At 37.2% G+C, this 15,891-nt stretch overlaps 1 protein-coding gene across 9 annotated transcripts in view; it reads right to left on the minus strand.

The window, feature by feature from the left end:
• NNT (nicotinamide nucleotide transhydrogenase) overlaps window positions 1-15,891 on the minus strand; it is a 93,613-nt gene that overhangs the window by 13,390 nt on the left and 64,332 nt on the right. For all 9 annotated transcript variants that reach the window (XM_069556407.1, XM_069556409.1, XM_069556403.1 and 6 more), the window contains 2 exons: window positions 11,558-11,717; window positions 9,092-9,173 (listed from right to left, as the gene is read on the minus strand). In XM_069556407.1, coding sequence (XP_069412508.1) covers window positions 9,092-9,173; window positions 11,558-11,717 — 242 coding nt within the window. The remainder of the gene's footprint in view (window positions 1-9,091; window positions 9,174-11,557; window positions 11,718-15,891) is intronic.

Consider the following 15,891-nt stretch of genomic DNA (forward strand, 5'->3'; position numbering starts at 1 on the left):
GGAAAAAAGATTTCAGAGAAGTAGTAAAGAGTAGCAGCTAAAAGCTCTAGGGTGCCACTGCCTGGGATCAAAACATTCAGACAATTTACCTCTGTGTGCCTCCCTTTCCTCCTGTGTACAACAGGAGTGATAATAAAGCCTTTTCAGAGGATTACTGTGACATTTAAGGAAGATAATTCACATAAAGAGCATTTTATACAAAGTATTTTAGACCAATGCCTGGCACACATGAGTCCTTAATGAATGTAAACTGCAATTATAATATCCCATTGAAACATATTTTGTGATATAAATGCTCATCTGTATTGTTCAAATAAATGCACATTTTTAATGATCATTTATATTAAAAGAAAGGCAAATTTTCACATTAAAACAAATGTTGATTTGTCAGCATTTTCTAAACTGGTTTTCTAATTTTTACCTTGGAATCCCAATAAATATCAATATGCTCCAATAAAAGCCAGAAATTCTTTGTACTTGCAACTACATGCAAAAGCTAGAGAAATTATATAGTCAATATAGACTGAGGTCAATAATTGTGACCACTGGACTTGTTGATCAATTGGTCATAGCTAATATTCAAATTATTGTAATAGTGTCAAATTTCAAAAGGCCACATTTAACTCTTCTATAGATACTATTAAGGCAAAAAAGTACTGTTCCCTGAACCTAAAGATACAACAAATGTCACTGACAAGTCAAGGTAATCTTCTCAATTATCTTGAAGATAATTTAAGAAAAAGTTAAACATGTTTTTCTATTTTCCTCTCTCAAGCATAAAAACAATAAAGTCTTTTGTGTAACATTATATAATAAAAACTAAGGCCCCCATCACCAGTTAAAAACAGACCCAGGCACAGTTCCAAAAAGGTGGCACAATATACTCACATGAAACAATGATCTTTAGAGCCTTTTAATCAACCAAGAAAGAATGAAAAAAAAAAAGTGCATATAGAAGCTATTCATAAATTCCATGTAAAATGGGTAAATTTAGTAAAAGAGCAATTTTTTAAAAGTATGAATTTTAAGCCTCTTTTATAATTGTTGCTATTGTTCAGTCACCAGGCTTTCCTGTCCTTCACTATCTCCCAGAGTTTGCTCAAATTTTTGTCCGTTGAGTCAGTGATGCTATCTAACCATTTCATCCTTTGCAGGCCCCTTCTCCTTTCATCTTCAATCTTTCTGAGCATCAGGGTCTTTTCCAAAGAGTGAGCTCTCTGCTTCAGGTGGCCAAAGTAACACACAATGATATGAGCCCCATTCTTAGAGTTTTTCTGCAACTTCAAATTAGATTTCAGACATCACATGTGCTAAAAGGAACAACATGAGTTCCCATGAACAAGGGCCATGGGGACAATATGTCCTGACCACAGAGTATCACAACAGTTGTTGACTTTTACAGAGTATAAACCATTCACTACATGGATCCTACCACAACGTTCAAATAAACTACATTTCCCTGCTTGCATTATGGAAATATCCAGATTTAGTTTAGCAATAAAACAAGATGAAGAGCCAGGTATCCTAACTCAGTACTAAGACAAAGAAACTACAGAGACAACTGGGCCCCATTCTAAAGTATTTACCGTGTTTTCTCCATTTTGAAGCCTCTTATCACAAATAGTAAAAAGGATCTCCAGATTAAAAAAAAATCTTTTTACAACCTTCAACTATTTGGTTATATGTTTTATGAGACACTATAAAATTAAAAGATGCTTACTCCTTGGAAGGAAAGTTATGACCAACCTAGATAGCATATTTAAAAGCTATTACCTTGTCAACAAAGGTCCGTCTAGTCAAAGCTATGGTTTTTCCTCTGGTCATGTATGGATGTGAGAGTTGGACTGTGAAGAAAGCTGAGCACTGAAGAATTGATGTTTTGAACTGTGGTGTTGGAGAAGACTCTTGAGAATCCCTTGGACTGCAAGGAGATCCAACCAGTTCATCCTAACGGAGATCAGTCCTGGGTGTTCATTGGAAGGACTGATGCTGAAGCTGAAACTCCAATACTTGGGCCACCTCATGCAAAGAGTTGACTCATTGGAAAAAACCCTGAAGCTGGGAGGGACTGGGGGCAGGAGGAGAGAGGGACGACAGAGGATGAGATGGCTGGATGGCATCACCGACTTGATGGACATGAGTTTGAGTAAACTCCGGGAGCTAGCGATGGACAGGGAGGCCTGGCGTGCTGCGATTCACGGGGTCGTAAAGAGTCGGACACGACTGAGCGACTGAACTGAACTGACTGATGCAAAATTTATTCTCATACCCAAGATGTTCAAAGGGTTAATATCCTTTCTTTTACTGTTTCATATTTTAAAATTGAACTTTACACAGAACAATGTATGCTGATAGCATTTTGAAATTCTGCCTTCCCAATAACATCATTGCACAATTTTCCTAAATATATCATTCTCAGCTCCTAGGTGGCTGACAAATTAACTCAGGAAAAGATATAACAAAGGGAAAATAAAAAGCTTACTTATTCTTCCTGTTTTTAACCATAAATATCTATAAATCAAGAAAACTTTAAAAGTTAAAATAGACTTTAAGGTCTCTCTAATACAATGCTTCCTAAGGCAGGACACTTTTATTTAGAGTAACAACAATAACATGCATACTGCGTTCTGTCCTGGGAATTTCACTACAGATGTAACAGAATCCCTGCTAGGAGGTACACCCGAAGAACCTTTGTATTTGATGTTTGCATGTAGCAATGCTCCATTCTGAGGAAGGTTCATGGAGGTAATAAAAAGATTTGTTACTATTTTCAATATTTTTTAATTAAATGTTTATTTTATTTAATTAATATTTTAATTAATTTTAACCTTTGAAAAATATGACAGCATCTGGAAAGACAGGATTCTTTGGTTTATCACATTCTGACCAGAACTTCTGATTGACAGCTATAGGTCACCTATTAAAAGCACAAGGAAAACTTATTTAAGAGAAATAATTTTAGTAAATGCATTTTGAAGTAAAATCTTATAAAATATGAAGCAGACTAAACAGTATCCTTCCCGGTGAAAAGGCTGGGACCAGCTGCGTGGGGTTAGTCTATCCATCAGAAGAGAAGCATGGAAACAAAGTGGAAAAAAAAAATCTGCCCGCCAATGCAGCTGTCATCCACAAAAACTGATTAATGAGAAAGGTTGCGGAGTCAATGTTTCGGCAAGTCTTCTTAGGCAAAAGGATAGAAACCCAACTTTTGAAAACTGTGAGTCCTTTTCAGAAGCAATGGTTCAGATAAACCTACTCATACAATTCTGAATGAAAAAGAAAATTCTAATTTCCTCTAACTTTCCAACTGCCAGAATTGGAGAACACTAAGTACTTTTCTCTTTTTTTTGAAGGTGAATAAAGGCTGAACTCTGATCTGAATCTGGTATTCATCCACAGCCTCCCCTTCTTCAGGAAAGAATAATGAATGTTAAAGGGCTTACAAGAATGTCTCAGGGGCAGTTCTAATACAGAACAACCTGTTCTATGAGTATGAGTGAAGAAATGTTTGACAGGACGCTACGGTCACATGTTCCAATGTGTACAGGTGGCCCGTGACACTGAGGCCACCCCCAAAAAACAAGAAGTCATCTAAACAGGACCAGGTCAGATGACTGGTGCGAATGTCAGTGCAGAACCCTGTCCCAACACTTCCTTTTCCACTCCAAGGAGATTATTATAAATTGTGCCCAAATCTGCTTTTTCCTTCACTGAACCAAATCCAGTGCAGTCAAGAACAGCAGCTGTATGACTACTGACATGGTTTTTATTTCAAAATAACTACTAAGACTATGAAGAATGATATCAAGGGGGAAACTGAAATTCTATTTGCAGATAAAGTTCTAGAATACATATGCTTGCACAATGGAGAGATGTAGTAAAAATTATACATAATTTCTTATTTCTGACTGAATAATTATAATGATGCTGAATGACTCTTGAAATGCAATGGCTAGTAAATAGCATGAAATGGAAATTATTAATAAGACACTGAAGAATTTGAACATGAAATGACAAGAGGGCTTCTATTTACCTCTCCTCTGCCATGTTTACATGAACCTCATTGACAAAAATCAGCTCAAAGAGTCTATAATAATTAATAGTAGACCTAGAAGCCAAACATCACTCTGATGGTCAGAGGCACTGGTTTCCGTCAATGGTGAGTTTCTCCCCTTGACCATTGGAATGCCTGTGATCATCATTTCCAAGGAATGAGTCCTAGAACAGCATGGCTGGGATAGGCTTTATAAAGCACCTAAATCACATCCTTTAAAATAGTCTTCTCTTCCTTCCACTATATCAATATGTTGTGGGCAGCATGCAGTCAGAGGCAATCTGATCAACAGTCAAGAGTCTGGAAGGATGATGGCCCTTTTCTAGTAAAACAGACACCTTTGATCTGAGGGATTCCTGGAAATTTTATACAACAGGTTGACCAGAGATATAAGTGAATGCACACGCTGGTTTTCCTCTCTTCTACCAAAAGTTTCACTCATTTGACTAATTATACAAATAATTCCCATCATCCATCCTCCTGTCACCATGTTTTATAAGAAGGCAGGCTCAGTGCAAAGAAACACAGCATGTTCTTTCAGAACACCAGAAGCACTGGCTAGTTATCACCAAAGAGTGCCAGTGGAAACTCTGATACAGTGATCAATGCCCCTGCTGTTCTTCATCATTTCAACTAGTGACTGAACTGAAAACACAATAGGGTTATAAGTGTCAATTCAGAATATCCTAACACCTATTAACTAAGTTCTCCTTAAATGTCAGCTCCACATGGGTCAGGAATTTTGATCTTTGTATTCGCTGATGTATTCTCAGAACTTAAACAGTGCCTGGCACCAAGTACTGTGTAATTATTCATACAGCGAAATGGTCACTGACATGAATAGTCATGGCTAATAAGAAAGTAATGCCAAGCTGGCAAGAAACTCATAAAAAATATCTATTTCCTTTCTCAACTGCTACACTGGATCTTTTTATCTGGCCTAACCCTCTATTCTCTTCAGAAGCACATATCTTTATTACTCAACAAATCTGCATGTGCTAGATTTTCCTGCACCCCAAAATATAACAAATCCAAGATAGCTGAACTCTGTTTATTTGGACTGCATTTAATCCATGAAAAACGGGAAAATCCAGTTAGATCAAAAAAATATTTCATCTTCCAGTATCTTCAGAGAATAGATTTCCTAGCAAAAATAACATACATTTAAACTTATAGTCATGTCACACAAGACCGTAAAACACTATTAAACTGCAAATACCACTGGCAGCTAGATATGTTTAGATAGAAGATGAAAAAAATAATTAAATATTTATTTTTTAAAACCTGCAAAAAAGTTTCATGTTATGAGTAGAATAAAAAGTTTAAAATATTCCCTTGACACCTATCTACTCTTGTCCTTTGCCTTCCTACCCTCCTTCTACGCCACGCTTCTTAGCATATTGGTACATTAAATGGAATTCATTCACTCGTTCATTTGTTGATCGATTTGTTCTCTATCTATAAACTTTTGAGAGTGGGAAATGAGCTTCTGCATCCTTGTATTCTCAGCACCTAGAAATAAATTTCTATCAGCAAATTATTAATAGAAAGACAGAGTTGGACATTAATAGGAAAGCCATATATAACATCAGTTAGCCAATCAAAGAAGTTGACAAATTTTAAAGCAATAATGCTTTATACAAAGAAAATCAAGCAGTGATTAATTGCAAAAAGAAAAAAAAAATATGTCTTTCTAAGGATTATTTGTTGGAAACACTACCTCAGCTTTATAATGAAAAGCTTGTATTGACCCAAAGATTGGGAAACAAAGAGAAAAAAATGTCTGTGCCCTTATATCATAAGATTTTTATAATCAAATGCTTTCAGAAATCAAGCATAAGTTAGGTATTCTGGGTGCCCAGGAAGCAACAATATCCTGGTAAACAATATCCAGTAAAGATGGCTAAGTCAGTGAACTTCCAGGACATTCTGAAATGAGCTCTTTTCATGAAATGTCACGTGCTTCATTATATAACCTCAGGTCTCTGTGAGCATGTTATGACTATGGCCAAAGTAAAGGGAAACAGGAATGTCTCTAAATCAATCATGGGCCATGAAGCCAGACAGACTGTATGACAGAGGCAATTTTTCTTGGCACCACTTGGGCATAACTGATTGATGACAATCGTATGTCCACACTGGCACATTTCCACGGGGAATGTGTGAGAATACGTCACCACATCTGGATGTGAGGCATGCCGGGGTCCTGAGGCACAAAGATCTACTAACAGCAAAGGCCCAGCAGCTGTGCTCAATGAACACCGTGGGAGCTCCACAGAGTGATGAAAGGACTAAATTACCGCAAACTGTAAATACAGATTTATTTCATTAAAATACGAGGTAACCGCTGCAGCCATCTCTTGTTCAAACAGACATGTGCCTCTTAAGAAAAAGCCAACACCTAACTTCGTAAGGAAAATCTGCATTTCTGCTACAGAAAGATGATGATGCACATAAAGCAGAATCAACAAAGTTGCTATGACTCCCTTTAAAATTTAAAAAAAAAAACACTCTCATGGAAGCTAGAAAGGAAAAATATGATAATCTACTGTCATGTTAGCAAGAATACCTCTCTTTCATTTAATACAAATATGAGACTTACATAACTTACTACAAAGCCCATGTTGAAAATTCATTATAGTAAAAAAAGAAAAAATGTGAACATATTAATATATAAATTCATCTTTAATATGAAATAGAGTAATCAATGTAAGTGGCTAACTCTTCCTAACTCACAAGTAGAAATTAGGCTGACAAGTAATATCATTCACATAATAAATTATTAGCATTTACTATTAACAAATTATTTTAAAAACTGACAATTATACAAAATGATTAAAAGCTCTCGTGAAAGCCTGATGTTCTGGTCACAAAATTACTTTTTTTTGGCGGGAGCGGGGGGTGGGGCTGTGCCATGTGGCTTGCAGGATTAGCTCCCCAACCAAGGATCAAATTCGGGTCCCCTGTAGTGGAAATGCAGATTCCTAATCACTGGACTGCCAGGCAAGTCCCAAAATTATTTCAATAAAAAAAAAATTATGACTGAGAAACTATTCATACATGTTTAATTAAATACCTGCCAGAAATCTTATGTCAAATAGTTACCTTTTCAATGCAGTGTGACAGAAATCCTTCTAAAACAGCACTTTATATTATGCCTTCATGGATGAAATTCAAATATTAAATGAGGTCAGAAGCTAAAACTTCCATTGTCTTATCCCTTTTCTTTATCCCTGATTTTCTTTCCTAACTCTCTTAACTCCTTCGCTTTCACATCCTGCCTTCTGTCCAGCTTCCCATCCTTGCACCCACAACCTGGGCTGACCAGTGGGTAACAAGAGAGGTTATATCAAATTAATCATGCCTTTCCCTAAGAATAATTAAGACATGAAAGCCATCTTACTGTTTGATTATGATTGCCACTCATCTCCTAAACATGTGGTGACAGAAGGCATCGTTAATACATTATACTTTTTTACATGTGGATCAAATAAAGAGAAAAAAATTTCTTTTTAGGAAAATCATAAAAGATTCTGTAACACATCCTTTCCACTTGTAGGTCTCCAAATGCTTTAAGTGGCAAAGACTACAACTAAAAGGGAAGCCCCATTTATACCCTCTATAAAAAGAATAAGCTACCAAAATGAGACCTCTCATGTGAAAATTAGAAAACAAAGACGATGCCTTTTCTCATCTTCTATCAATTCATCTTAGACTTTACTAAACGTGGAAGCCATCTACATGACAGAAATGCTGGACCTATCATAAAACAGTATTTTGATTCTGTGTATTTAAAAAGCACAGGCTCACTATAGATCACAGGAAGGTGGAGAATGAGAAAAAGATTGACAAAAGGAAAAAAGGGTGGAAAGAAAGAAAGAAAATGCAGCTGACATTAAAACATTTTAGATAACCCTTTGATTTAATCACCTAAGACTCTTCTACTGCTGTTAAAAGTGGCGACATTAGAGCTAAAGATTCGGACTCTGCACCTAGTCTGCACAGATAGTCTGATTAATTCTAGGCCCTCTGTTTGGCTAATTTTCTTATCATTTTCTTCCAGGCAAAAGTGTAAGATTGACACCTCAAAGGAATTTTATTAACAGACATAAATAGTTTTGTCAATATGCAATGACATCTTGGTAAATGAACCAATCTTATTTAACAATAGAGTTATCCTGTTGCTCTGACTTCCATGTCAGTGAAACTGCTAGTGAACCAGTCTCCCCACACAACATGCAGCAGCTATGCTCCCATGGACAACTCCAGCCGGCCCCTTCACTGCCTCCCAGCAGCAGAGTTCCAGAAGGCGGACCCAAAGGTACACAGGACAGACATAAAGTACTGCAAGGGCTCATCACCCTGACCCCATTTTCACATACCACAAACCCTTTATCCAAGGTCAGGGGGAATAATCTAGAAATGCAGAGTCCTTGACTTCACATTCTGCTTAATAACCATCCACTCAAGAGCAGAATCCAGGGCCCAAGTAGCACATAGCAGCAACAGGAGCTGTTCTAATTCACAGTCCAAAAAGTGTATGGCTTTATTATCTATCTTATACACAGAAAAAGAAAGTTTTCTACAGTCTTTTCTAGCCCGAGTGTAAGAGCTAAATCCATCAACCAGTCACGGGTTCACCACTCGGGCTCACATCCTTCAGAAACCCCCCATTTGAGATGTTTTCCTTCTGCGTGAACAACAGAAACCCAAAAGACACAGCTTGATGGGACTCAGATGCCTTAATCACCTCCTTCCCCAAGCAAACCACAGAGAAACCAGGTTTCCATTTTTCCCTATTGATAAATATCCTGGAATGTAGTATCGTAAGAATTTCCTTTTCTAAAATGAGACTATATTGAAGTTGGATGCTATTAGAGACAGCATGAAAACTAGGAAGTAAGACTAAGGCTAGAACAGGGTCTTTCACAACTTTCTCTACTTAGTATCACAGGTAAAACCCCACTTGAAGAAACAGTCACCTCAAAGAAGTCACCTCTCTTCCTTTCCTTTCACATATGCATGGCAAGCACTTACCTGACTTTTTTGCCTTGTTCAGAGAGCATCTTCACCAAATCAGCAATGGGGTACTGAGCTTTGGCTGCACAGAGGCCGTAGCCTACAGGAGCATTGAGAACACAGAAGAATGCGGTTTTATTTCAAATTGTATGAACAACAATTTCTTTATGCCAAAAAGGGCAATCAGTTAACAGGACTAGAAGTGAAAACAAAAAACTGACAATATGGACTTTAAAAATACTGGCCTAAATTTCAAATTAAAATCTCATGGTCCCTCCTCAGTCCCCTGCAGTGTCTAACAGTGCTGGGCACTCCCTCCCACATCACACACACGCACGGTGTATACGCTCTCACATAAATGTTTTCAAACTGTCACCCTACTTGGCTTTGAGATCACTGCCGTCCCTTAGTAACCCTCCTAACTTCACCACTATTCTTCCTCGATTTCCTTGAACAGATCTTTTCCTTCTGTATTCCCACTCTTAAATCCTGAGTCTCCCCAGGGCTTTAACTTTGCACCTCACTCTCTCCCTGGAAAACCTCAGCCCATCCCACAGCTTCAACAACCTCCTGAAAGCAAAAAAGTATTAGTCACTCAGTCACGTCCAACTGTTTGCAACCCCATGGACTGTAGCCCGCCAAGTTCCTCTGACCATGGAATTCTCTAGCCAAGAATACTGGAGCAGGTAGCCACGCCCTTCTCCAAGGGATCTTCTAGACCCAGGGATCGAACCCAGGTCTCCTGCATTGCAGGCAGATTCTTTACTGTCTGAGACACCAGGGAAGCCCCAACAACTGCCTGACGGCTCCCAATCTGCCTCCAGGCTCCACCTAACACTGAGCTCCAGTTCAGCCTGTCCACTGTCCCAGTTACACTGCAAACTTAATGTTTCCAAATAAGAACTTAAGATTTTCCCCCTCTGCCAAAGAAAACAGTGCTCCATAGTTCTGATGTTCTTTCAAGTATGACCAAAAACATCAATCATTTCCCTTCTCCTTCAACCCCTGTGTTCTGTCCCTCCACCCTTTCCAGTGAATCTCGTATCTATCCCCCCTTCCTACCCTCATTTTTTCAAAGACCAATCTCTGCTCAAGGTATCCCCCCTACCTCCCCCACCTCAATACCATCCACCCTCGGGGGTCCAACACAAATCCAGACTTCCCAACAATCCTTAGATTCCCCGTGATAGAAAACATGCCTATATTGTCCAATGCAGCTCTCATCATAACCCATCTTGCATTATTTACTGATCTGACTTCTCCACTATATGGAAAATGCCTAAGGGGCATTTACTCTCCACTTTCACACCCCAGGACAATGTTTCTCAACAGGTAATACCAATGCACTCTGGCTGGGACAACCCATGCTGCAGGAAGGTCCGAGGCTTATAGCATATTTGGTTTACCTACTCGCACACACGCTAGCTGACAGTAGCAGCTCCATCTTTGAGAAGCCAAATCCCCAAATCCATGTGTTTCAAATACCCTGAGAAAAATAATGCTGCCCCCACTTGAGAAGACTGTCACCTGAAATTTCAATTCTGCTAATATTTGTTGTTTACAGCATCTGCCTCCAGTGTGGGAGACCCGGGTTCAACCCCTGGGTCGGGAAGATCCCCTGGAGGAGGAAATGGTAACCCACTCCAGTATTCTTGCCTGGAGAATCCCACAGACGGAGAAGTCTGGTAGGCTACAGTCCACCGGGTCGCAGAGTCGGACACGACTGAGCGACTTCACTTACTTTCACTTTCACATAGTCAACCAACAAACTACCCACATGACAAAATCACTTGATTTCCTTTACAGAAAACTTCTATGATAGCATGATAGAGTTAAAATTCTAATCTGAAATCAAATGCAATGGCATTCTTTGATGAGTAAAGAAGTACTGGGCTAAGCCTCAGGAAATTGGGAAATTGAAACGGGGACACCAACTGACTTGGGCCACATGTCAATTATTAGAGGCAAAATGAAAAACAGAAGTAAGGTGTTATGACTTCTAGACCAAGTCCTTTCTACTGGACTTGTTACCTCATCTTGTTGGAAATCACATGATTTTCAATGATTTTTTTAAAAAATATTTACTTTTAGAAAGAAAGACATTAACATTTACCAACCTTTACTGAGTAAGTCTAACGAGTGAGTTGAACACTTTAATATACTATCTAATTCTGACACAGGCCCAAAATTTATCAATGAGAAAAAAAAAATTAACCAAGACTCAAAGATGATTTAAACATTTTGTACTGAATCACAGAAAAACACAGGTAGAATCTACTACCTCAACTTATAAAATCTCTATATGATTCCCAAACTATTAACCTAAGCCAAGAATTCCAGAACTATTCACTTAGTAATCACAGAGTTGTTTCTAAATTTCCATTATATTTTCAAAAATGAGTAAATTCCAATTTGATTTTTCCTATTACAAGAAATTACTTTAAGTGATTATAGGTTGTTTCCTTTTGGGTTTTGGTTTTTTACCTGGAGTAATAATAATGCTATTAGCTTCTCGAATCATGTCAATTGCATTGTCAAGGTTGATTTCTGTATGCGTGCCAGAAATTTCCATGGGTTTTCCACCAGCTGTTGAAGTGGTACCATAGCCTCCAAGAATCACATTAGCCAGGGAGCGATTCATTGCCTGGAAAGAAAAATTATCAGCTGTGAAAATTTAATCCACATAAATTTTCTGTGAATATGATAGTCAGAGTCAATTAAAGACATTTACTTGATCACCTAAAACATTTTAACCAAATAAATTTGATCGAGTGTCTGAAAATTATTTCAAAAATTTAAATGATAAAAAGACATCTGGGAAATCACATCATTGTTTTCTACAAAATCAACTTCACACTGATATATTTTCCATCAAAATAAATTTTAGAAAGGCATTTAATGGAAAATTACCAGTGATTTTAACATATATATTTAAAAAGTACTAGTTGTTCAGTCATGTCCAACTCTTAGCAACCACATGAACTGTAGCCCATCAGGCTCCTCTGCCCATGGAATTCTCCAGGCAAGAACACTGGAGTGGGTAGCCATTCCCTTCTCCATGGCATCTTCCTGACCCAGGTATCAAACCTGGGTCTCCATCATTGCAGGCAGATTCTTTACCATCTGAGCCACCAGAGAAGGCCTAAAAACTCTGATCTAGTCATTCTTATCTGTCTACTGACTAAGCACGTTCTATCTCCATATTGGCATGTATTTCACCTGAGTAAAAGAGAATGAAGGCTATAGAAATTTTACAAGGTGCCTCTACCTACCGATATCTCACGTGAATTCTGCTACAAGTTCAAGCTGTCAAGAGGCAACAGGGAAGAATCAAAGGATAGAGACCCCTATCATTTAGAAGTCTGCTGCCCTCTGCCGTCAAGAAAAAAAAGTGAAGGAGTTGACACTTCAAAGCACCTACAGCTCCAAGAAGCAAGAACAGAAGTGACTGGATTCATCATTAGCCTTTTTAAATAGCTCACTTCCAAAAGGTATATGAGTAAGTTTATACCCTGCTTCACTAAAATTTACACCCACCTTTTAACTAGTAAAACCATCTAATGAAAAAGTAAGTGGGAGGCATTTATTGGATGCTCATTTACAATCATCCAACCTGGAGTGCTGTGGTTCATGGGATCGCAAAGAGTCGGACACAACTGAGCAAGTGAACTAAAGAATGTACCATACAAACACACCTGGACCATGTGACAATAACGGATTTGAAAACTGTCTGCAGATCTTGAGAGGTGTGGTGGTAAAAAAATAAATAAATAAAATGACAAAAATAAAAGACCAGAAGCTGGATGTTTTTAGTAACCAAAAGCATTTTCAGAACACTATACATGATCAAAGTAGTCATCCTAAATGATCATAACTGATATCATTTCATAAAAAAATTCCAAACAAACTTTATTTTAAGGGTTTGAATAAACATATCATTGATCCATCATTTATACTATTTTAAAGCTATACAAGTGTCAAACTAAACTTTTTTTAAAAAGACAACCCTTTATTATTAAAGAGCAAAAAGCATCTGGAGACTTTCAGTGACAAGTAATACATCAGAGGGGAAAAAAAAAAAAAACTCATCCTAAGATAGGCCAGCCTGCTACCACCTTAGCAGAGAGATTTACATAAACTGCTGAAGTAGGACAGAGTGAAGGCAGGAAAACAGAAGAGAAGAGGAGAGCCTCACTTATGTTTCAAAGATGTGGATCAAAAAGTCAGAATTTTTAAGTTGTTCCTTTGACCTAACCTCATTTATCAGACATTCACATTTACAGAGCCCAGAGTCTGGTAAATTTGCCTAAGATTATTACATATAAAATAAAGCTCAGAATATCCTTATGCATATTACTAACAGATAAGAGGATCAGAGAAAAATTAAAGTGATGCTTTTAAGTTCTTCATCCTAATCCAACATGAAGTTTCAAATTCTTAACACAACCTCCTCTACTTAAATCCAAGGTTGAATGAAAATCCAAACAGCCATATCTGAGACTTCCCAAATATTCAACATCTGCTGATTCTTATAAATCCTTTCCAGTTTTGAATCACAGGATTTTGAAACTAAATTACTAAAAATATGTTCTATCAATTTTTGCCCTTAAAATGGTTTCAAAGAACAATTTCAAACACTAAAATATTTCTGCTATAATTTTCTTTTAGTGAAACGTACAAAAAGGCTCTATCACCTGCATCACACAACCCTATAGACCGACAGATGACAGAGGAATAGGACGTAGAAGAATACGACCAATTTACTCTCACTTGGCTTAAAAGGAAGCCTTCTTTTCTTCCCATAAAGCTGAATGGAGGAGAAGGAAAGAATTTCTGAGAATATTTAATTAGTGTGTACCCACTTCTGATGGTATCTTACAAGAAAAAATAGGGAACCACACAGTAATTTAACAATCAAAGTCAACTTGTTAAACACATATCCTCAATTATATCACCATTACACCAATTCCACATGGTCTCTTAAAAACTAAATCAAACTTCATCTCTGAATTTACCATTGCAACATCATATTTCCAATAAACGTTTAGGGTTTAGGGCTTTGTTTTGTTTCCTTTTTTTATTTTTTTGGCTTGCTTAAGACTTGATGAGACAACCCTGTGACCACTGATCCACAGCCTGAAGAGTTCCCAAGTTCTAAGACAAAGCATTTGCAACACTGTCCAGGACTGTTCCTTTTAAGTTATTAAGCCCCATAATGAAAATTGTATGCTACATTAAAGAGATGCTTAATTCACATAATTCCAAGCAAATTAAGAAATAAATATGAAAACAAAGGAAGATCATAAAATAAACAAAACCAAAGCAAAAATAACATGTATACCATTGACTAGCACTCCCTCGTTTCAATGCTTTGTAGGTGCTAATTAGTTCATCACAAGGCAAAAAACATTATTTTTGGTTTGGCTTTCATTTACTTCATTCTGCTTTATTTTCATTTGGAAACAAGCAGCAAAGTACACAAATCAGAGAATTTAGTCTGAGAATGATGTTGCATTTTTGAAAGCCCTCTATATCCCAAACCCTAATTTGGACACTATCTCAAGTAAATGAACTATAAAATCATAAAGAGGTTAACGTCTCTATGACCTCTGGATATAAAGCAAATCATTCATTTGAGCTGGCTATTTGGACACTTTTGACATTTTCTAGTTTTTATAATATTGGGTGTCATGTAACCAAGCATTATGCTCAGAGGATACCCTAAAGACTTCTTTGTCAGAACAAATATTCAATTTTCAGGATGATGGTTACACTTAGGGTCCATTCCATCCCCTCTCACATAATAAAACCACTCCACCACTCCGCTCTGGTTTGGATTTTTCCTTCAATAAATGATAAAATTATGAAGGTAAACGTACTAGTAATATTAACAGCTATTGGTAAGAAGTAGTATTTCTGCTACCATAACTTCCCGAAGATGATTCCAAAATGGGAAATGAGCTAATAAAACATTCGTTTTAAAATTGCTTTATTCACTTGAATGTGCCAGGTGCGAGGGCAGGCTCCACAAACACAAAGGCAAATAATAAATGGTGTCTTAAAATAGCTTCCTTGTAAAATGAGAATATCTCCTACCTCCAGAATTAGTTTGAGAATTAGGAGACAACATTTGTAAAGCACCCAGCATAGTATACTACATCCAATTACGAGCAGCTATTTCACTTTTATTATTATTATGAACCACTCTAAGCTGCTAAGCACAAGCCATGGAGAAACAATTGCTTATAATTAATTGCTTATTATAAGAAATAAGCAATTTCCTATAATAAAGCTAAGAATCAATGAAGATTAATGTGAAAAGTCAGAGAGCAGGAAAATTGAAAAGGAAAGGAAATTTGTACTTTTGAAATATAAAACGTGGCAGGCGTGTTTTTGTCATCTTGTTTGTTTTGCAAGAAGTCATAGGAATGGACAGTGAGCAGTAACACAAGCACCCCACACATCACTGGTGGGAGCTTTGACTGGACTGTCCTTTGAAGATCAACTTATCAATATCGACAGCGAAGAAAACAATCTTAATCCCTTTGGTCAAGTAATTGTACTCACAGAAATTTGATCTAAGAAAATAATCCATGATGCCTAAGGAGGAACACTGCAGCAAAAAAAAAAAGTTAAAAACAACTACTATCATAGACTTGGATAAATAAATTATGATATATCTTTGTGATATAATAATATGTAGACACTAAACTTTATTGGTAAGAAAACTAAATGTTAACATAGAATGTATTTAAACATATACATATGAAAAAAGATAAGAATTAAGACTAATGTTAACAGTTAAGTGATAATGGGAT

Source organism: Ovis canadensis, chromosome 16 (assembly GCF_042477335.2).
Source record: "Ovis canadensis isolate MfBH-ARS-UI-01 breed Bighorn chromosome 16, ARS-UI_OviCan_v2, whole genome shotgun sequence".
NCBI classification, from domain to species: domain Eukaryota; kingdom Metazoa; phylum Chordata; class Mammalia; order Artiodactyla; family Bovidae; genus Ovis; species Ovis canadensis.